Source organism: Microcaecilia unicolor, chromosome 1 (genome assembly GCF_901765095.1).
Source record: "Microcaecilia unicolor chromosome 1, aMicUni1.1, whole genome shotgun sequence".
Classification (NCBI taxonomy): Eukaryota; Metazoa; Chordata; class Amphibia; order Gymnophiona; family Siphonopidae; genus Microcaecilia; species Microcaecilia unicolor.
Window position 1 is genome coordinate 6835487 of NC_044031.1, and position 23265 is coordinate 6858751.

General features: G+C 46.0%; 1 protein-coding gene across 1 annotated transcript in view; it reads left to right on the forward strand.

Annotated features, from left to right (window-relative positions):
* The window catches only part of LOC115462545 (zinc finger protein 850-like), a 58972-nt gene that overhangs the window by 12012 nt on the left and 23695 nt on the right, over positions 1-23265 (forward strand). Inside the window, exons 2-5 of the mRNA XM_030192543.1 lie at positions 11563-14059; positions 14398-14567; positions 19364-19371; positions 20695-20950. Of these exons, the coding sequence (XP_030048403.1) occupies positions 11563-14059; positions 14398-14567; positions 19364-19371; positions 20695-20950 (2931 nt within the window). The remainder of the gene's footprint in view (positions 1-11562; positions 14060-14397; positions 14568-19363; positions 19372-20694; positions 20951-23265) is intronic.

A 23265-nucleotide genomic window follows, 5' to 3' on the forward strand; every position in this document is an offset into this window, starting at 1 on the left:
AATCATCGCCCCTCATCCTTAACCCCCCCCAAGTTCCCACCACCACCACCCTACACCCCCCCTAACATGTTGCCACTGCTCAACACCTCCACCCCCCCAGGTCAAAACACCCACTGCTCCACCCTCCACCCCCCCAACGTTGCAACACCCACTGCTCCACCCTCCCCCCCAAAACAGGTCGCCGCCGCGCAAGCACCCCCACCCTCTGTCCTACATCAGCTGAGTGCCGCTACACCCCCCTCTCCATCAGATAGAAAAACCAAATTAAAAAACTTAAGCTGCCAAAACGTTTTTACGCACCAATTGGGGACCCGCAGCCAGCCATGCGTTGTGAACTGTGCATCTGCTCCTCCTCTCAGCGTTGACGTCACTGCCCCTGGACTGGAGGTGTACCCCGTAGCGACGTGAGAGGAGGAGTCCTCCTCTCACGTCGCTACGGGGTACACCTCCACCAGTCCAGGGGCACTGACGTCAACGCTGAGAGGAGGAGCAGATGCACAGCTCAACCCATGGCTGGCTGCGGGGCTCCGATTCCTTCGTTAAACCATTTTCGCAGGTTAACTTTTAAATTGTGTTTCTCTATTTGACGGAGACGGGGGGGGGGGGGGTGGGAAGCAGCACTCAGCTGATGTAGGACACGGGGGGGGGGTGGAAGAGCTGGTGACCTGTTTGGGGGAGGGTGGACGGTGGTGCACTGGCTGCTGCCACCTTGGGGGGGGGGCCACGGTGCATCACTGGCTGGTGTGACCTCGGGGGTGGGGGGGGGGTGGACGGCGCACACACCCAGGAAAACCTTGCTAGCGCCCGTTTCATTTTTCTCCGAAACGGGCCTTTGTTACTAGTGTATATATAAATGTCAGTTTCCTACATTGTACCATCCTCTCCTCTTGTGTTCACATGCACACTTTGTGGTAATTGGCTAATTCCTTATCAGTAAAGCGTGATCACAGCGTGGAAAACCAGCTAACAAATAAGCAGTATGAAACACCTGGTGTCCTTCCTCTCTGAACACATACAGTGGGGGAAATAAGTATTTGATCCCTTGCTGATTTTGTAAGTTTGCCCACTGACAAAGACATGAGCAGCCCATAATTGAAGGGTAGGTTATTGGTAACAGTGAGAGATAGCACATCACAAATTAAATCCGGAAAATCACATTGTGGAAAGTATATGAATTTATTTGCATTCTGCAGAGGGAAATAAGTATTTGATCCCCCACCAACCAGTAAGAGATCTGGCCCCTACAGACCAGGTAGATGCTCCAAATCAATTCGTTACCTGCATGACAGACAGCTGTCGGCAATGGTCACCTGTATGAAAGACACCTGTCCACAGACTCAGTGAATCAGTCAGACTCTAACCTCTACAAAATGGCCAAGAGCAAGGAGCTGTCTAAGGATGTCAGGGACAAGATCATACACCTGCACAAGGCTGGAATGGGCTACAAAACCATCAGTAAGACGCTGGGCGAGAAGGAGACAACTGTTGGTGCCATAGTAAGAAAATGGAAGAAGTACAAAATGACTGTCAATCAACAAAGATCTGGGGCTCCACGCAAAATCTCACCTCGTGGGGTATCCTTGATCATGAGGAAGGTTAGAAATCAGCCTACAACTACAAGGGGGGAACTTGTCAATGATCTCAAGGCAGCTGGGACCACTGTCACCACGAAAACCATTGGTAACACATTACGACATAACGGATTGCAATCCTGCAGTGCCCGCAAGGTCCCCCTGCTCCGGAAGGCACATGTGACGGCCCGTCTGAAGTTTGCCAGTGAACACCTGGATGATGCCGAGAGTGATTGGGAGAAGGTGCTGTGGTCAGATGAGACAAAAATTGAGCTCTTTGGCATGAACTCAACTCGCCGTGTTTGGAGGAAGAGAAATGCTGCCTATGACCCAAAGAACACCGTCCCCACTGTCAAGCATGGAGGTGGAAATGTTATGTTTTGGGGGTGTTTCTCTGCTAAGGGCACAGGACTACTTCACCGCATCAATGGGAGAATGGATGGGGCCATGTACCGTACAATTCTGAGTGACAACCTCCTTCCCTCCGCCAGGGCCTTAAAAATGGGTCGTGGCTGGGTCTTCCAGCACGACAATGACCCAAAACATACAGCCAAGGCAACAAAGGAGTGGCTCAGGAAGAAGCACATTAGGGTCATGGAGTGGCCTAGCCAGTCACCAGACCTTAATCCCATTGAAAACTTATGGAGGGAGCTGAAGCTGCGAGTTGCCAAGCGACAGCCCAGAACTCTTAATGATTTAGAGATGATCTGCAAAGAGGAGTGGACCAAAATTCCTCCTGACATGTGTGCAAACCTCATCATCAACTACAGAAGACGTCTGACCGCTGTGCTTGCCAACAAGGGTTTTGCCACCAAGTATTAGGTCTTGTTTGCCAGAGGGATTAAATACTTATTTCCCTCTGCAGAATGCAAATAAATTCATATACTTTCCACAATGTGATTTTCCGGATTTAATTTGTGATGTGCTATCTCTCACTGTTACCAATAACCTGTTGGATTATTTGTAGTAAATAATTAGCAGATTTTAGTACACACAGCTTCAGCTTTAGAAATGTTAATTTCTTTCTTCATCTCTCTCTCATTCACCCCTGAATAATTCACTGCTGAGTCACTTTAAAGTTGAAGTAACAAAACATCTGTTTACTCACAGTTTGTAGTTAGATTATAATCAGACAGGCTTATATATACATATTACTATACATTTGTATTATCAGCTCCTTCCATGTGCTTAGATGGTAATGGATGCTCACACCACCATAGATCCTCTCAGGTTAGGAGAGATCATGAGCTCCATGTGCTCCATGTGCTGCATGTGCTGCATCTAACCCCCACAGGAAGTTGCATAGCTGTGTGACCTCTCTAAGTAATTCACATCAGAGGTCACAGAGTAATCACAGAGAAATAATAGGTGACAGGCAATGCATGTAAAATACAATTACATTCCAACAAACCCCTTCTCATGCATAACTGTCATGCAATTATTTATTCATACAAAGTCCAAGCTTTATACGCAGATTCACAAAATGTTCTCTGGGTAACGGTTTGGTCATGATGTCAGCTGTCATCTCACTGGTGTGACAATAGTGTAGACTGATGACCCCTTCTTTCGCCAACTCTCGCACGTTGTGGTATTTCGTTGCGATGTGCTTGGTGCGTGACTGAACCTTGTCATTCTGTGACAGTCGGATGCAGCTCTGATTATCTTCCATTATCTGGATTGGTCTCTGTTCAGCTATTCCGAAATCCAGCAAAAGTTTTCAATCCACATCAGTTCTCTGCACGCTTCCGATACAGCCACATATTCAGCTTCTGTAGAAGACAAACTCACAATACTTTGTTTATGACTGGCCCATGAAATGTGTACATTTCCATACATAAACACATATCCACTTGTGGATTTATAATCAGAATGATCCCCTGCCCAATCTGAATCACAGTAACATATTAGTTTTGGATTACTATTGGCTGAAATCTTTAATTTACAATCAATGGTACCCTTTAAATACCTTACCATCCTTTTAACTGCAGTCCAATCTGATTTGGTAGGTGAGCTGACCCTTCTGCTCAAAATTCCTACTGCATTTGCTATATCAGCCCTGTATGTGGTAGCTAGATATAAAAGCTTACCTATGGCTGATCTATATTGGATGTTATCTGGTAAAGGTTCTCTTACTGTTTCATCCTTCAGAAAATCAGTGATCATGGGAGTGCTTACAACTTGGGCATCTTGCATACCTAAACTTTCATAAGCTCATTTATTTTCTGCTTCTGGCTTAGAAGATAAGAACCATCATTTTGTTTCTCAATTTCTATACCAAGATAGTATGACACATTACCAAGTTCTTTTATCTCAACATTGTGGTTTAAACACTTTACAATGTCCTTGTACTCTTGCTCACTTTTGCTTGCAATGAGCAGATCATCAACAAAAGCTAAAATGTATGCATATTGTCCATTTGTGCACCTAGTGTACAAACATTTATCTGCTTCACCTTGCTTAAATCCTAAATTTGTCAATATTTCATGCAATTTTTCATTCCAACATTCTGCACTTTGCTTAATCCATAAAGACCTTTGTTTAATTTACACACTAGCTGTCTTTGTTTTGTATTTATGAAACCTGTTGGTTGTTCCATGTACAAGTCTTCAGTTATATCTCCGTGAAGAAACGCTGTTTTCACATCAATGTGGTTGACTTGCATGCCTTTTGAGACTGCAATGCTCAGAAGTGTTCTGATTGTCGTGTGTTTCACTACAGGTGCAAACACTTCATCAAAATCTTCTCCATATTTTTGAAGATATCCCTTTGCGACTAATCTTGCTTTATACCTTTCCACTTTTCCTTGTGCATTCCTTTTTAACTTGAATACCCATTTGCATCCTATAGCTTTCTTGCCAGGAGGTAATTTTGTAAGAATCCAAGTATTATTTTTATCCAATGCATCAATTTCTTCTTGTGCAGCTTTATGCCATTCAGCAGCTTCTTCTGCTGGCATTTTCTCAATCTCATCCCATGTTAAGGGCTCTTGAGCTTCTGCTGACTTTGTTAGGTAAGACAGTCTTGGGGGTGGAACACCTTTGTTTTCCCTGGATGAGCGTCTGACTACAGGTTGGTCTGACCTTTCCGCATCCTCTAAATCTGAGAGTCCTTCTCCAATTGATTCCCCTTCTCCAACTGTACTGTCTTCTTCAATGATTCTTTCTGTGTCTGCTTCCTCTGCCTGTTCCTCGTTAGATACAGATGAGTTGCTTTCAGACATCTGCCTTGGTATGGCATTTATATACACTGGCATGTCTATTATGGTTCTAGTTTCATATTCTGGATGATAAGGCTCATCTGGGATAATCCAGCCTTTATCAACCCTTTTGTTTTCATCAAAATATGTAACATGTCTTATGCCAACAATGCCAGTTTTCAGATTCAAAATTCTATATCCTTTGTGTCCTGGAGTATAGCCAACTAAAATGCCCCTTTCTGTTGTGGAATCCAGCTTATGCCTTCTTTGCTTTGGTACATGAGCATATGCTGTACTTCCAAATGTTCTTATGTGTGACAGGTTTGGCTTCCTACCATGCCATGTCTCATGTGGTGTGCGCTCAGCGCCTTTAGTTGGCATTCTGTTTTGTAGGTACACTGCTGTGCGAATGGCTTCCCCCCATAGTCTTTTAGGGAGATTGCTATCTGACAGCATACATCTGGTCATTTCCACAAGTGACCTAAATTTTCTCTCTGCAACAGAATTTTGCTCTGGTGTATAAGCTACTGTTGTGATATGTTGAATGCCTTCTTGTTCTAGAAATGTGCGCACGCTTTGTGAAGTGAACTCACCACCATTGTCGGTCTGAAGAACCTTTGGTTTTCTTTCAAATTTATTGCTCACCATGGCTACGTATTTCTTCAGCATGTCTGTGACTTGACTTTTCTCTTTCAGCAAATAGGCCACACAATATCTAGAGAAATCATCCAAGAATATTAGCACAAATCTGTTATTTCCCAATGATGGGATATTAAACGGTCCACATAAGTCACTGTGTATTAAGTCCAGCACTTTATTACTCCTATTTCCTGTGTATGCAGGAAATGAGGGTCTTACACCTTTTTGAGTAACACAGTCTATGCATTTCTCCATTTTACCAGCATCTGCACTTATCTGAATGCCGGTGGCCAGTTGCTTACTGTAAAGATCCTGGATCACCTTACAATCACGATGTCCCAGGCGGCGGTGCCAGATTTCCAGACTACATTTACCATCATTCTTCCTTACTTGCGCCATATGTGAGGCTTCACCTGAAATGCTCAGTTTATAAACATCATTATGCATAAAAGCTTCAGCATACACTTCATCATTTTTAGAGATTGTGCACTTACTGTTTTCAAAATGAATCACAAATCCCTTCTTATCTAATGTAGATACACTAAGCATATTGCAAACTGCTTGGGGAATATACAAGACATCACTTACAGGAATTTCTTTAACTTCATTAGACACTTTGCATTTTAAGAATCCAATACCTTTTGCTTGGATCTTAGCAGTCCCTGCGTTTGCAGTTTTAAGAATTCCTTCTTCTGGACACATTTCCTGAAAGAAATCCTTACAATTGGTTAAATGGCATGTGCTCCCTGAATCCAAAATCCAAGTACTTTCATTTGAATTATTATTTACCATAGTCAAAGATTTTTCTGCCATTAGAAAGCCCTTGTGTTTATCTTTGTCCTTCATACATTTCCTGGTTTGAAAATTCTTTAGTTCCATTGGCTTAGGTGAGCTAGAGGGAGTGTTTTGTGTTTCCTTACACCATTTAGATACATGTCCCTCCTTTCCACATGAGTAGCAAATCAGCTTGCCCTTGGGTGGAGTTTTCCCATAGCTCCGCCTTCCTCTGTTCTTTGCCAAGAAATTTGTTTCATTTCTCTCTGACTTGCTTTGAGAACACATCTCCTCAGAATCATTTATTATGCATTCCTGCCTTAGTTTTGATGTTGCCTGTTCAAAAGATTGCCCTTCAATGGCCTCATTTACAGACCTAAAAACATCAAACTTCTTTGATAGTGAGGTAAAAAGAAATGCTCTTTTCAATGCATCACACATGGGAATTCCAGAAAGTTCTAGCTTTTGAAATGAAGACATAAGATGCATAATGTGATCATTACATTTACTTTTATCCCTTAATTTGGTTTCATTCAACTCTGCCAACCAAATTGGTTGCTGCTTTGCATATGTAGTTGCATACATAGTTCTCAGTTTACATAAAATGTCCTTTGGTGTATCTTTTTCCCTCCACTAATATGGCTTGTTTCTCTGAGAGAGCTTCCAAAAGCATGCACTTCACATAATAGTTTGCATTGTCCCATTCAGCCATATTTTCAGCTGTTCTGTCTTGGTCTAAGCATATATTTAATCTTTTTGCTCGAAGGAGACATATGAATCTTAATTCCCACTGCCGATAATTAAACTCAGTTAATTTAGGCACCTTGAGAGAATAGAACAATGGTGAATTTCTTCCCTCAGCCATTTTCTTAGCCTTCTGTCTGCTGTGTGGGGGAGAGAGAGACAGACTGAATCTTTCCTTTAAAACTTAAGAGAAAAATGTGGCCTTTTTTCTGCCTGGTAATATTTCTCTTCTTTTTTCAATTCCTGAGCCCTGGGCCCATAACCCTTTTGTTGGATTATTTGTAGTAAATAATTAGCAGATTTTAGTACACACAGCTTCAGCTTTAGAAATGTTAATTTCTTTCTTCATCTCTCTCTCATTCACCCCTGAATAATTCACTGCTGAGTCACTTTAAAGTTGAAGTAACAAAACATCTGTTTACTCACAGTTTGTAGTTAGATTATAATCAGACAGGCTTATATATACATATTACTATACATTTGTATTATCAGCTCCTTCCATGTGCTTAGATGGTAATGGATGCTCACACCACCATAGATCCTCTCAGGTTAGGAGAGATCATGAGCTCCATGTGCTCCATGTGCTGCATGTGCTGCATCTAACCCCCACAGGAAGTTGCATAGCTGTGTGACCTCTCTAAGTAATTCACATCAGAGGTCACAGAGTAATCACAGAGAAATAATAGGTGACAGGCAATGCATGTAAAATACAATTACATTCCAACATAACCTACCCTTCAATTATGGGCTGCTCATGTCTTTGTCAGTGGGCAAACTTACAAAATCAGCAAGGGATCAAATACTTATTTCCCCCACTGTATTTCTGTTGGAACATCTTGGAGTCTGCAGAGTCCTCAGTCTCTCATCACCACCAAGGTTATATCCATGTGTATCTGCCATATATGGGTCGCTTAGCCTCAGTTCCTCCTAAGTGTCACCTTGACATGTAACATGTACTTTCCAGTTACTGAGAAAGCACTCTTGCTTACATGCAGCTGCAGGAAGAAACTCAAAATATGCTGACAACAGCAAAGCAAGGAATACTGAGGGCCATCAGAGCCATATTACAGGCCTAGTATAGGAAGGAATATACACTGGCTATCTCCACCGCAAGACTCGGACAACCACAACATGACGCCCGCCACAGAAGCCTAAGAGAACATAGTGTTTTAATGTAGGGTTCAGAGACCTCAAATCTGACTCCATCTCTAAATAGCACTAGTACTGGGGTAATCAAGAAGTTGTGAAGTTCTAAAAGGAATTGCCACTAAGAGAGATGTTAGGTCTAAGGAAAAGATACCAGCCTTATGACAAACTGGATTTAGATTACAAGTTATACAATGCAGCGAAAGATAGCCTGATACAGCAAAAGCATTTATACTTACAGCCTCTGATTATAAAGTGAAGTCCACAGAACATCATTTGGGATGAGGAGTTTATTTACCAAGGTTCAAGTCAAATCAGTGATTGACAACAGGCACATACAATCAATTAATTTATAGGAATATAATAATCCAGCTGCAAACAGGTGTTAATTAGTTCCTAATCTTTTATAATTTCTTTTACCAATTAAAGGTTTTACAAGGGAAAGCAATTAGGTAACTTGTCAATTCTGCTGGACACATTGGTTTCCCTTGGAGAGAGAGAGTGGCAACCCTTCTCTCTAACTTAAACCAGGAAATACCCTGATTTTTATAGGTGCCCTCAGGATATGGATAATATGACAGTAGATATACCTGAGTGGATCTATGCTAATGTCATGGTTGTCACTGATTGGCTCATGCTAATGAGTAGCTTCTATCTTGCTAACATGGTTTTGTCTTTAGCTCGCTTGACCACAAATCTTAAGCAAGACCCTGCATCCAGCTACACCTTTCCTTTCTCACACCATGGCTGACCACAATGTCACTCTGTCCTTTGGACCCCCACCTTTGTGTTTCCTGTTGTTCTCTTTAGAGCTCCAACACTGGGAGTTCAAGCAAGAGCCACACAGGCCTGTAAGCTTTTCCCTCATTTTAGAGCCTGAACCAAAGTCTAGGCAGGGGACCAAGGCTCATAGCTGTAGCATTTTTATACAGTAGAAAGGTTGTCTTACCTGCAGCGCATAATTAAGCTGTGGACAGTACCAGAGGATGTGGTCGAAGGAACTATGATAGAGGGGCTCAAAAGAGGTTTGAAGATGTTTCTGGAGGAAAAGTCCATAAAAATATTATTAGTCAGGTAGACTTGGGAGAGCCATTGCTCTTCTCTGGAAAATGAACCATGAGAATTAGATCTACTTTTTGGGATCTGCCAGGCACTTGTGACCAGACTGGCCACTATTGGAGATAGGATCAAGTGTCACGGTTGTGACTGTGCTCCGGTGTCCAGACTCACCTTTTTCCAGTGATCTGGCTCTGTGGCTTCTCTGGACTGTCTTGTCCCTGCATTGATGCATCTGCTGCCTGGTGTTCCTGCAATCCAAGCCTCATTCCAAGTTGTGACATCATCAGTAAAGTCCTTTTAAGCACCTTGGAACTCTCATGCCTTTGCCTTTGCAAGAGGTCTCTTAATCTTGTCTTTGTGTTCCCTGTTTAGATCCAAGCCCTGCTTGGCTTTCTTCCTGCATGCTTTGATTCCAGCCTGGCTGTGTTCCTGTGAGTCTTGTCCTTGAAGGTCTGTTCTATGTTTCTATGAGTCTTGTACTTGAATTCTTTGTTTCTGTGTGTCTTGCTTTTGAATCTTGTTCCTGAAAGCCTGGCTCTACAGCCACACTCTGCTCTTGGTGTCTGTAACAGTTTGACTCCTTGCCTCCTGCTTTCAGTCTAGCCCTGCTCTTGACTCTTAGTTAAACCTTGTTTCTGCTTTCTGCTAAGCGAAGCTCTGTTCCTACTTTCTGTTAAAGTCAAGTTCTGTTTCTGCCTTCTGCTAAAGCCAAACTCAGTTCCTGAATCCTGTTCCAGTTGCCAAGCTAAGTCTGTCCCTCAATGCTGTTCCAGTTTATTTATTTATTTGTTACATTTGTACCCCATATTTTCCCACCTATTTGCAGGCTCAATGTTCGCCAGGTCTGGTTGAAAACAAATACAAGGTTATGTTGAAGTCGAATAAGGTAGGTGCATTGCGAAGCCAAGGCCGACCCTGAATGCTGTTTCAGTTGCCAAACCAAGTCTGTTCCTGGATCCTGTTCCAGCTGCCAAGCTGTTCCAGTTGCCAAGCCAACTCCGTCCCTGAATGCTGTTCCAGTTGCCAAGCCAAATCCGTTCCTGAATCCTGTTCCTGCCTTGTTTATAGTCTTGCTTCTGTTTGTTCTTGTTGCCTCGCTCCTGCCCTGCTTTGCCTGTCTTGTTGTGCCTTGTCTTGTCTCATTCAGTCTAGTCCTGTCCGGATCCAGTCCTTACCTTGTCCTGCTCTTGCCCTTTTCTGGAACTAGTTTTAATCCAGTTCTGTGTCTTGCCTTGTATTGCCTGGGTCCCAGTCCCAGTTTTAATCCAGTTTCGAGTCTGCCTGTCCTGTCTGGATTCCAGTTCTGCCCCTTTGCCTTTTTCTCCTTGTCTCGCCTGGATCCAGTCCTTGTCTTGTCCATTGTGCCTTGTTACCTCTGTCCTGCCTTGTTGAGTCTCCTGGTTTATTCTAGTCCTGTCTTGCCTGTTCTTGATTTTGTCTTCAGCCAAGTCTGTTTTGAATCCTGCCTGTGCCAGCCTAGGTGACTTGTCTGCCAAAGCTCCAGTTTTGGTCCAAGGGCTCACCTTACCTGAATCAATGACATCAAGACCCCAATGGTTATTATACCAATGTGTAAAGACCAATAAGAAGCTTTTATATATCAACTTGAGGGAGATCATGTATTTTATTTGCATCTCTGGCATTTTACAAATATGAGTGGTGCTCGGTAGAGTGGGCGTCTGGAATTGCCTATGTTTTAAGTGAAGGCATAAATAGCCGTCTGCTAAAACAGAAATCTGCGTGCAGCCATTTAATGCATGAGAATGTTCACATTTTAATGCAGCAGTAACTGGTCAGTGCGCAATTACCGCTGGAAGCGCCTACACCACGGTCCCACGTTACAAAATAGAAAAAATGTTTTCTGACGTGGAAAATGGCACACGGCAAACTCAGAACTACCCCTGGGTATGCCGGGCGGTAGTGCTGATTTCCAACATGGCAACCCTAAGGCCCTGAAACTTGTTAAATTATTCTTCTACAATAACAAAGCAGCAATCAGGAGCCAGTAATTATTTCTTAAAATCCTTTAATGAATCAAAACAGCCTTATAAGTAGTGGAAAATCTAAGTCTAAAGTACTTTTCCCATTAGTTCGTCAGCCCAACATGTTTCGGCATTCAGGGGTAGAATTATACATTGTAAAATGGACAAAGAATCCCCTGAAAGATAAACAGAAATAAAGGGGTAAAAGAATCTTCTTACAATACCCTATGCAGAGAACTAAGACAAAAAAAGACATACCCTCCACAACCCCCCCCCCCCCCCCCCCCCCCCCCCCAGGCGGCTTTAGGTGGATTGTTTGTCCATTTTACGATTTCATAATTACTGGCTCATCATTGCTGCTTTTTCCTTGTGATACGTTTTGATGGCAGCATTTTCGACCTCCTGTTTTTTGTGTCCTACAAAAATACTCAATTCTCTTTCTTTTATTTAGAACAAGAGAATCCTAAAACCAGTAATTCAGAGACACATCACTGGAAGCTCAGTGAGAAGCCTGAAGAAGAAAAGATGTTATCAGAAAGAGACAAAGAGGAAACTTCTTCCTGTCCTGACTGGGGAGAAAAGGAAAAGAATCAAAATAAACAAAAACCTTCACCAGGAGGCTCAGCTCTGTGTGAAAACAGTGCCAGTAATCTCAAACAGACAGGGGAAGAGGAGAGAAACCAGATGAGAGATCAAAGCTGTTCCTGTGATATTTGTCAGATATTCCTTAGCAATCATCTCGTTCTAAAATCACATCACAGATATGATACTGAAGAGAGACCATCTACATGTACGGACAAGGGGGGAAACTTCAGTCTAAAGAGAGAACTACAGGGACAACAGAAAACAGTCATAAAAGAGAAATATTTTACAGGTTCTGAATGTGGGAAAGGTTTCAGTAGGAAGAAAGAGCTAATGCAACCCAAGAAAACTAATAAAGAAACTACAATGTGTACATTTACAGAATATGGGAATAGCTTTACGAACAAAGCAGACATTATAAAACATAAGAAAAACATCACTGATGAGAGATTATCTTCATGTCCTGGATGTGAGAAAAGCTCCAACAAGGAAGAAAATTTCCACCAAGGACAGAGATCAGTTTCAAGTACTGAATGTCCGAAAAGCTTTAGTCAAGAGGAAGCAGTCATAGATCATCAAAAAGCTCAAACTGCTGGGGAATCGGACACTTCTACTAAATCTGAACAAATATTTTGCAGGAAGGCAACACTCTCAAAATATGAGGAAATCGAGAAAAATGAGAGATTATATACTTCTGCTGACAGTGGTATAAGTGCTTGTTGGAAAGGAAACCTCACAATGCCCAAGAGGCTTAATTCAGTAGTGAAACCATTTACGTTTACTATGTGTGGTAAAAGCTTCACTTCAGACAGTCTCCGAGACCACCTGAAAACTGACACTGGAATGAACCCATTTACCTGTACTGACTGTAATAAAAGCTTCAGTCAGAAAGAACACCTCACAACACACGAGAGAATCCACAGCATTGAGCCATTTACACGTAGTGAGTGTGGTAAAAGCTTTACTGAGAAGAATACACTGACCAGACACCACAGAGTCCACACAGGTGAGAAGCCATTTACATGTACTGAGTGTGGTAAAAGCTTTAGTGAGAAGAAAACACTGACCAGACACCAGAGAATCCACACAGGGGTGAATCTGTTTCCATGTAGTGAATGTGGTAAAAGCTTTACTGATAAGAAAACAGTGACCAGACACCAGAGAATCCACACAGGTGAGAAGCCATTTACATGTACTGAGTGTGGTAAAAGCTTTACTGAGAAGAATACACTGACCAGACACCAGAGAGTCCACACAGGTGAGAAGCCATTTACATGTACTGAGTGTGGTAAAAGCGTTAGTAAAAAGGAAGCACTAACCGCACACCAGAGAATCCACACAGGTGAGAAGCCATTTACATGTACTGATTGTGGTAGAAGCTTTATTAAAAAGGAAGCACTGACCATACACCAGAGAATCCATACAGGTGAAAAGCCATTTACATGTAGTGAGTGTGGTAAAAGCTTTAGTGAGAAGAAAACACTGACCAGACACCAGAGAATCCACACATTAGAGAATCCATTTACATGTACTGAGTGTGGTAAAAGCTTTACTGAGAAGAAACCACTGACCATACACCAGAGAATCCACACAGGAGAAAAGCCATTTACATGTACTGAGTGTGGTAAAAGCTTTACTGATAAGAAAACAGTGACCAGACACCAGAGAATCCACACAGGAGAAAAGCCATTTACATGTACTGAGTGTGGTAAAAGCTTTACTGAGAAGAATACACTTACCATACACCAGAGAATCCACACAGGAGAGAATCAATTTACATGTACTGAGTGTGGTAAAAGCTTTACTGAAACGAAAACACTGACCATACATCAGAGAATTCACACAGGTGAGAAGCCATTTACATGTACTGAGTGTGGTAAAAGCTTTGCTGAGAAGAAAAAAGTCACCAGACATCAGAAAATCCACATAGGTGAGAAGCCATTTACATGTACTGAGTGTGGTAAAAGCTTTACTGAGAAGAATGCACTGACCAGACACCAGAGAGTCCACACAGGTGAGAAGCCATTTACATGTACTGAGTGTGGTAAAAGCTTTAGTAAACAGGAAACACTAATCGTACACCAGAGAATCCACACAGGTGAGAAGCCATTTACATGTACTGAGTGTGGTAAAAGCTTTAGTAAAAAGGAAACACTAACCGTACACCAGAGAATCCACACAGGTGAGAAGCCATTTACATGTACTGAGTGTGGTAAAAGCGTTAGTAAAAAGGAAGCACTAACTGTACACCAGAGAATCCACACAGGTGAGAAGCCATTTACATGTACTGAGTGTGGTAGAAGCTTTATTAAAAAGGAAGCACTGACCATACACCAGAGAATCCACACAGGTGAAAAGCCATTTACATGTAGTGAGTGTGGTAAAAGCTTTAGTGAGAAGAGAACACTGACCAGACATCAGAGAATCCACAGACACCAGAAAATCCAACAAGTGAAAAGCCGTTTACATGTAGTGAGTGTGGTAAAAGTTTTAGCTTAAAGGGAAAACTGACCAAACACAGAGAAAAACCACACAGGAGAGAAACCATTTACCTGTAGTGAGTGTGCTAAAAGCTTTACTGAGAAGAAAACACTGACCATACATCAGAGAATTCACACAGGTGAGAATCCATTTACATGTACTGAGTGTGGTAAAAGCTTTAGTAAAAAGGAAACACTGACCATACACCAGAGAATCCATTTACATGTACTGAGTGTGGCAAAAGCTTTGCTGAGAAGAAAAAAGTCACCAGACACCAGAGAATCCACACAGGAGAGAAGCCATTTACATGTAGTGAGTGTGGTAAAAGCTTTAGTGAGAAGAAAACACTGACCAGACACCATAGAATCCACACAGGAGAGAAGCCGTTTACATGTACTGAGTGTGGTAAAAGCTTTACTGAGAAGAGAACACTGACCAGACACCAGAGAATCCACAGACACCAGAAAATCCAACAGGTGAAAAGCCTGTTTACATGTAGTGAGTGTGGTAAAAGTTTTAGCTTAAAGGGAAACACAGAGGAAAAACCACACAGGAGAGAAACCATTTCCCTATCATCAAGCCGATCAATCCATAGACTGGTGGGTTGTGTCGATCTACCAGCAGGTGGAGATAGAGAGCAATCTTTTGCCTCCATGTATGTGGTCATGTGCTGCCGGAAATTCCCCAGTATGTTTTTTTTTTGTTACATTTGTACCCCGCGCTATCCCACTCATGGCAGGCTCAATGCGGCTTACATGGGGCAATGGAGGGTTAAGTGACTTGCCCAGAGTCACAAGGAGCTGCCTGTGCTGGGAATTGAACTCAGTTCCTCAGGACCAAAGTCCACCACCCTAACCACTAGGCCACTTCTGCACTTCTCTATCTAGCAGGTGTGTGGTCGCACAGCAGCAGCTCTGGCTAGGTCTCCAAGCCTAATTGTTTAGGTTTTGTTGAGTACCTGGGGTTGAGGGCTCTTCGTGAGCAAGTGCAAACCTGGTGGTGCCAGGTCCCTCCTTTTCTCCCCCCTCTTGCTGGCTCCGTTTTAAAAAAAAAAAAAAAACAGAGAAATAGATGTCCTTGAGAGAAAGATGTCCTTGGTTGCAGCTACTCATTGGGACTCCAAATCGTTGCAGCTCGGAGCGAGAAGCAGGTAATTTTACCTTTTCCTAGCAGGCAGGGGGTTCCCCGAACGGTCTCCACGTGGCTATGGTGTCGGATGGCAAGGGCGCGAAAAGACGCTCCCCAGACCGCGTGCGCACGTCTAGCGGGGAAGCGGGGGGGGGGTTCCAAATCAGAGACGCCTTTCTTGGGCGACTTTTCGGAATCGTTTTCCTCCAGTGCGGCGGTTTTTCCCGCCTTAGGCGCCCATCCCCAGCTGGCCGCCCTCCCGGTTGTGGCCGGCCACGCTGCTCAGTCGGCTCCTTCTTGGGTCGCCCTTGAGGTGGGAGACGTTAATGGTATGGTCGCCCTTGACTCGGGCGACGGTATAAAGTCAGCTAAATTAAAGCGCCATTCTTCCCACGCGGCTTCTTCACGGAGTGTTGTGGCGGACACCATTTTAGATGCGCAGCGCGCCTCTCTCCCTCTCTTGGGAGCGCAGGTTGAGAGTGCTTCTAGGGCCGTGGCCCAGGCGGCAGAAGTGCACAGACTGGGGGGTTTCTCCCCTGAGTTTATTTTACTGCTGCATCAGGCTTTCCTTATGCAAAACGCTGCCCCTGCTCCTCTGCCTGATAAGGGTGATGAGGCTTCCATGATCAAGCGCCCTCGGGTGGATCTCCAGGCCCTAGGGGACTCGGTCTCCTCTGATGTGGATGAGGGCAGCGTATCTGAGTTCTCCCAAAGGTCCTCAGGTGATTCTGTGGAGGAGACCAATCCCCGCTCGGATGGAGCGGATGACCCCTCTGCAGCGCGGCTTTTTCGCTCAGAGGATTTGACCAACCTGTTAGTGCAGGCCATGAGCATTCTGAAAATTTCCTCTCCGGAGGAAGGCCCTCTCTCAGCCTCAGCTGGCTCTGCCATTATGCTGGGAACTAAGCGCCTGCCCAGAACCTTCCACGTTCATGAAGCCATGCAGACTTTAATTTCGGCTCAATGGGATGCCCATGAAGTGAGCCTTAAGGTAGCCAGAGCCATGTCCCGTCTGTACCCTCTGCCTGAGGGTGAACGGGAGGCCTTTCTCTGGCCTACAGTAGACTCTTTAATCACTGCGGTGACTAAGAAGGCGGCTCTGCCGGTGGAAGGTGGCACTGCCCTGAAGGACGCTCAGGACAGGAGATTGGAGGCGTCCTTAAGGTCGGCCTTTGAGGCGGCCGCCCTGAGTTTGCAAGCCTCGGTTTGCGGCTCCTATGTGGCCAGGGCATGCCTGACCGTTTTGCAACGGGCTTCCCCCTCGGATTCTTCCTTGAGGGCGGACTGGCCGGTCCTGGAGTCGGGCCTGGCCTACTTGGCGGACTTGCTGTATGATGTCTTGAGAGCCTCGGCTAAAGGTATGGCTCAGATAGTTTCTGCCCGGCGGTGGCTGAGGCTTAAGCGCTGGTCGGCTGACCATGCCTCAAAATCTCGCCTAGCCAAGTTGCCTTTTAAAGGCAAGCTGCTCTTTGGGAACGAGCTGGACAAGATCGTGACCGAGCTCGGCACATCTAAGGGTAAGAGGTTGCCAGAGGTCAGGACTCGGGCCAGCAGTGCTCGCCCTGGTCCCTCCAAGGGCCGATTTCAGGAAGCCCATCGGTTTCGCCCGGGCAAGTCGGCCTCCTCTTCCTCCTCTTCTTTCAAGCAGAACTTCTCCCCCAAGCAGCATTCCTTTCGCAGGGACCGCCATCCCAGAGGTTCTTCCTCCGGCCCTCCCCCAGGATCTTGTACCCAATGACGGGGCCCTGGTCCATGCCCCAGAGCAGATCGGAGGACGGCTATCCTTGTTTCTGGGCGAGTGGACCAAGGTAACTTCTGCCGGCCCCTAAGAGACAGGTTTGTAAACTCTCCCTGCAAGTCTCCAGTCAAAGCGGTGGCAGTACAGCAGACTTTGGACAACCTGCTCTGCCTGGGCGCGGTGGTCCCAGTGCCAGTAGATCAACTTGGCAAGGGACGTTATTCCATTTACTTCGTGGTGCCAAAGAAGGGAGATGCTGTGAGGCCTATCCTCGACCTCAAAGGAGTCAATCGGGCCTTAAAGATACAGCACTTCCGGATGGAGACTCTCCGCTCCGTAATAGCTGCGGTGAAAAAGGGAGAATTCCTGGCATCCCTGGACATCAAGGAAGCTTACCTACATATTCCCATCTGGCCGCCTCATCAGCGCTTTCTGCGCTTTGCAGTACTGGGCCGACACTTCCAGTTCAGAGCCCTCCCGTTCGGGTTGGCTACGGCTCCGCGGACCTTCTCCAAAGTAATGGTGATCATCGCGGCTTACCTCCGCAAGGAGGGAGTGCAAGTCCATCCCTATCTGGACGACTGGCTGATCCGAGCACCTTCCTATGCGGAGTGCGGGAGAGCTACAGACAGGGTCATTGCTCTTCTGAGCTCCCTGGGATGGATCATCAACTGGGAGAAAAGCCAGCTGCGCCCGACTCAGTCCCTGGAGTATCTGGGCGTTCGATTCGACACCCAAGTGGGCAGAGTGTTCCTGCCGGACAACCGGAGCGTCAAGCTTCGGACCCAGCTGGACCAGTTCCTAGCCTCCTCTACTCTTCGGGCTTGGGGCTATGTGCAGCTGTTGGGCTCCATGACAGCCACAATGGAGATAGTGCCCTGGGCCAGGGCTCATATGAGACCACTACAGCACTCTCTCCTGCGGTGGTGGACTCCAGTTTCGGAGGATTACGCTGTACGCTTTCCTTTGGATCCAGTGGTGCGAAAGGCGCTGAGTTGGTGGCTGAGGCCAGGCAAGCTGTCCACAGGAATGCCTCTTATGACCCCGGAGTGGGTTGTCATCACGACGGACGCCTGCTTGACAGGCTGGGGAGCCCACTGATGGGACGGACAGCGCAGGGGCTCTGGTCTCCTGCAGAGACAAAATGGTCCATCAACCTCCTGGAACTCCGAGCCATTCGGTTGGCGCTTCTAGAGTTTCTCCCGGTACTGGTGCTGAGGCCTGTGCGGGTCCTGTCGGACAATGCCATGGCTGTGGCCTATGTCAATCGCCAGGGAGGTACCAGGAGTGCCCCTCTAGCCAAGGAGGCCATGAAGCTATGCCTGTGGGCGGAAGCGAATCTGGAACAGCTGTCGGCGGCCCACATTGCGGGAGTCATGAATGTCAAGGCGGACTTTCTCAGTCACCATACTTTGGATCCCTGAGAGTGGCAACTGTCTGCTCGGGCGTTCTTGGACATCACGAAGCGCTGGGGCCGGCCGAGCCTGGATCTGATGGCGTCCTTGGCCAGTTGCCAAGTGCCGCGTTTTTTAGCAGAGGACGGGACCCTCGATCTCTGGGAGTCGATGCTCTTCTCCAGCAGTGGCCGGCACAGGAGCTTCTCTATGTGTTCCCGCCCTGGCCCATGATGGGCAGGGTGCTAGGCCGGGTGGAAAAGCATCTGGCCCGGGTGATCCTGGTGGGTCCGGATTGGCCCAGACGTCCCTGGTATGTGGACTTAATCAGACTCTCAGTGGACGGCCCTCTGCGGCTGCCAGCGGAGCGGGGCCTCTTGCATCAGGGTCCTGTGGTGATGAAGGATCCCTCCCCCTTTGGTCTTACGGCCTGGCTCTTGAGCGGAAGCGGCTGAGGAAGAAGGGCTTCTCAGACAAGGTCATCGCCACTATGCTGAGAGCGAGGAAGCGCTCTACTTCTACCACTTACGCCAGGGTTTGGCGTACCTTTGCGTCGTGGTGCGAGGCAGACTCTGTATCGCCCTTCACTGCTCCAATATCTTCAGTGTTGGCGTTCCTGCAAGAGGGGCTGGAGAAAGGCCTGTCGCTCAGTTTGCTGAAAGTCCAGGTGGTGGCTCTAGCTTGCTTCAGGAGCCGTCTGAAGGGTGCTTCCCTGGCTTCGCAGCCAGATGTGGTGCGCTTTCTCAAAGGAGTTAATCACCTGCGCCCTCCTCTGCACTCGATAGTGCCTACGTGGAATCTCAATCTGGTGCTAAGGGCCTTGCAGAAGCCGCCCTTCGAGCCCGCCAAGGGCATCGCTGAAGGACCTGACGTTGAAAGCGGTCTTCCTGGTGGCTATCACCTCAGCCAGAAGAGTTTCCGAGCTCCAGGCGCTCTCGTGTAGAGAGCCGTTCTTGTGAATCACTGAGGCAGGAGTGTCGATTCGCCCAGTGCCTTCCTTCCTGCCCAAGATTGTTTCTTGATTCCATGTGAATCAGCAGCTTTGCCTACCCTCCTTTCGTAGGGAGGATTACCCAGAGGAGTACCCTGCGGTCAAATACCTGGATGTTAGACGGGTCATCATCAGATACTTGGAAGTGACCAATGATTTCCGGAAGTCGGATCACCTGTTCGTGCTGTTCACAGGCCCTCGTAAGGGCCTGCAGGCATCTAAGCTTATGGTGGCACGTTGGGTCAAGGAGACGATCGCGGCAGCTTATGTGGTGGCAGGGAAGATTCCACCTATTCAGCTGAAGGCACACTCTACTAGAGCACAAGTGGCCTCGATGGTGGAGTCCAGATCTGTCTCCTTGGAAGAGATTTGCAGAGCGGCTACTTGGTCGTCGGCTCATACCTTCTCACGACATTACCGCTTGGATGTGGCTGCTCGGGCCGAGGCCCAGTTTGGGGCTTCAGTGTTGTGTTCAGGGATTTCCATGTCCCGCCCTGGGTGAGTACTGCTTCGATACATCCCACCAGTCTATGGATTGATCGGCTTGATGATAGGGAAGGTAAAATTATGTATCATACCTGATAATTTTCTTTCCCTTAATCATAGCCGATCAATCCATAGCCCCTCCCAGATATCTGTATTGTTTATGTTCTGGTTATATTTCAGGTTCAAGTTCAGTCTTCAGTTCGTGTTCACGAGGACTTCGTGTTCAACTTCTTCCAATTGAAGTTTCTTCGAGTTGAGACGATTTTGTGTTACAGTGAGCTGCTGCTTCCTCTCCCCCCATTTCGGCGGTGGCTGGATTGATAACTAAATTATGCCGGCGCTCCTTCCCGCTTCGTGCGGCTGTAGGGTAGCTTTGTATCCCTCCCGCTTCAGCGGTGTTAGGGTAAGCCAGCTCCTCCCGCGGTTGCGGTAGCAGGATAAGCCAGTTCCCCCCGCGTCGGCGGGTGTGGTTTCCCGCCCACCGCCCCGGTGGTGGTGCGCTGGAATATTTCCCCTCCCCCGCTTTGGCGGTGGTGAGCTGGGCAGAGTGTCCCTTTGTGGGTGTAATTCTCTCAGTGCTGAGTCCTGCGGATGGAGCTTTGATATCGACATACTGGGGAATTTCCGGCAGCACATGACCACATATAGGGAGGCAAAAGATTGCTCTCTATCTCCACCTGCTGGTAGATGGACACAACCCACCAGTCTATGGATTGATCAGCTATGATTAAGGGAAAGAAAATTATCAGGTATGATACATAATTTTACCTTACCTGTAGTGAGTGTGCTAAAAGCTTTACTGAGAAGAATACACTGACCATACACCAGAGAATCCACACAGGGGTGAATCTGTTTGTTTGTAGTGAGTGTGGTAAAAGCTGTAGAGTAAGGGGAAGTCTGATCATATACCAGAGAATCCACACAGGAGAAAAGCCATTTTCATGTACTGAGTGTGCTAAAAGCTTTACTGAGAAGAAAACACTGACCAGACATCAGAAAATCCATACTGGAGAGAAGCCATTTATATATAATCAGTGTGGTAAAAGCTTTAGGATAATGGGACCTCTGATTGTACACCAGAGAAGACATACACGTGAGAAGCCATTTACATGTAGTGAGTGTGGTAAGTTTTACTGAGAATAATACACTGACCAGACACCAGAGAATCCACACAGGAGAAAAGCCATTTACATGTAGTGAGTGTGGTAAAAGCTTTACTGAGAAGAATACACTGACCAAACACCAGAGAATTCACACAGGTGAGAAGCCATTTACATGTACTGAGTGTGGTAAGAGCTTTAGTAAAAAAGGAACACTGACCGTACACCAGAGAATCCACACAGGGGTGAATCTGTTTACATGTACTGAGTGTGGTAAAAGCTTTAATAAAAAGGAAACACTTGACCATACACCAGAGAATCCACACAGGGGTGAATCTGTTTACATGTAGTGAGTGTTGTAAAAGCTTTACTGAGAACAGAAGACTGACCATACACCAGAGAATCCACACAGGAGAAAAGCCATTTACATGTACTGAGTGTGGTAAAAGCTTTAATAAAAAGGGAATACTGATCAGACACCAGAAAATCCATACAGGTGAGAAGCCGTTTACATGTGGTGAGTGTGGTAAAAGCTTTACTGAGAAGAGAACATCGACCATACACCAGAGAATCCACACAGGAGAAAAGCCATTTACATGTACTGAGTGTAGTGTAAACTTTATTAACAAGAGAACACTGACCGTACACCAGAGAATCCACACGGGTGAATTTGTTTACATGTAGTGAGTGTGGTAAAAGCTTTACTGAGAACAGAAGACTGACCATACACCAGAGAATCCACACAGGAGAAAAGCCATTTACATGCACTGAGTGTGGTAAAAGCTTTAATAAAAAGGAAGCACTGACCGTACACCAGAGTATCCACACAGGAGAAAAGCCATTTACATGTACAGAGTGTGGTAAAAGCTTTAGTAGAAAGAAAACACTGACCATACACCAGAGAATCCACACAGGTGAGAAGCCCTTTACATGTACTGAGTGTGGTAAAAGCTTTACTGAGAAGAATACACTGACCAGACACCAGAGAATCCACACAGAAGAGAAGCCATTTACATGTACTGATTGTGGTAAAAAAACTTTGTTGACAAGAGAACACTGACCGTACACCAGAGAATCCACACAGGGGTGAATCTGTTTACATGTGAGTGTGATAAAAGCTTTACTGAAAACAGAAGACTGACCAAACACCAGAGAATCCACACAGAAGAGAAGCCATTTACATGTACTGACTGTGGTAACAGCTTTAGTGAGAAGAAAACACTGACCATACACCAGAGAATCCACACAGGAGAAAAGCCATTTACATGTACTGAGTGTGGTAAAAGCTTTAGTGAGAAGAAAACACTGACTAAACACCAGAGAATCCACACAGGAGAAAAGCCATTTCTCCGAGGACAAGCAGGCTGATATTCTCACATGTTGGTGATGTCACGTCGGCCCGGAGGATTTTCTAGCAAAATCTTAAAAGTCTCTTCAAGAGCGTTCTGTCACGCATGCGCGCGCACGTTTTCCCGCTTGTAGCGCGGACACGCTCAGTTCTTTTCCACATCTGAGGAGACATGGAGTTCTGTCAGCGCTTCGTGTTTTTTTCCCAGGCCTTCAGAGTTGAAGTTCTCTTCAAACGGGTTCGTTTTACCCTTTCGGGTGTTCTAAAAAAAAAAAACACCTTTACTTTCGTAGTTCTTTTTCTAAGTTTCCTTTCTTTTTTTGTGCGACCATTCTTAGGTCGCTTGACCGGGTATTTTTTCCCCTTTTTTTGTGTGTCTCTTTTTTTCTGACACAATCGCATCCTTTGATTTTGCGGAAGCGATTTTTCCCGCAATGACATCGAAGACGCCCAGCGGCTTCAAGCCATGCGCCCGCTGCAACCGGACCATCTCTGGCACTGATCCGCACTCATGGTGCCTTCATTGCCTTGGGCTTGACCATCTTCAGGAAAGTTGTAAGTTGTGCCTGAAAATGAAAAAGTGCACTCAACTTTCTCGAGGCCCAAAGAGAAAAGCTTTTCAGGTCCGGTACGTCGGCGTCGACATCGGTACCGCCGACTTCGAGGGCAATGTTGGCATCGGGAGACCAGGTATAGGCTGCCAAGAGACCAATGCATGCTGGGAGCAGTGATGCATTGAGTGGGTCTCCACCCGCCTCGGCGCCTCCTGCTTTTAAGACCCCCCTGGACTGACCTCTATCGGACCTGGCCCCAAGGAAGCATGTGGATTCCACATCTTCCTCACCGGTACCGAGGAGTCTCGATGACGGACGTCAGGTGAAGGCATTGGGACACACGTGTGTACCC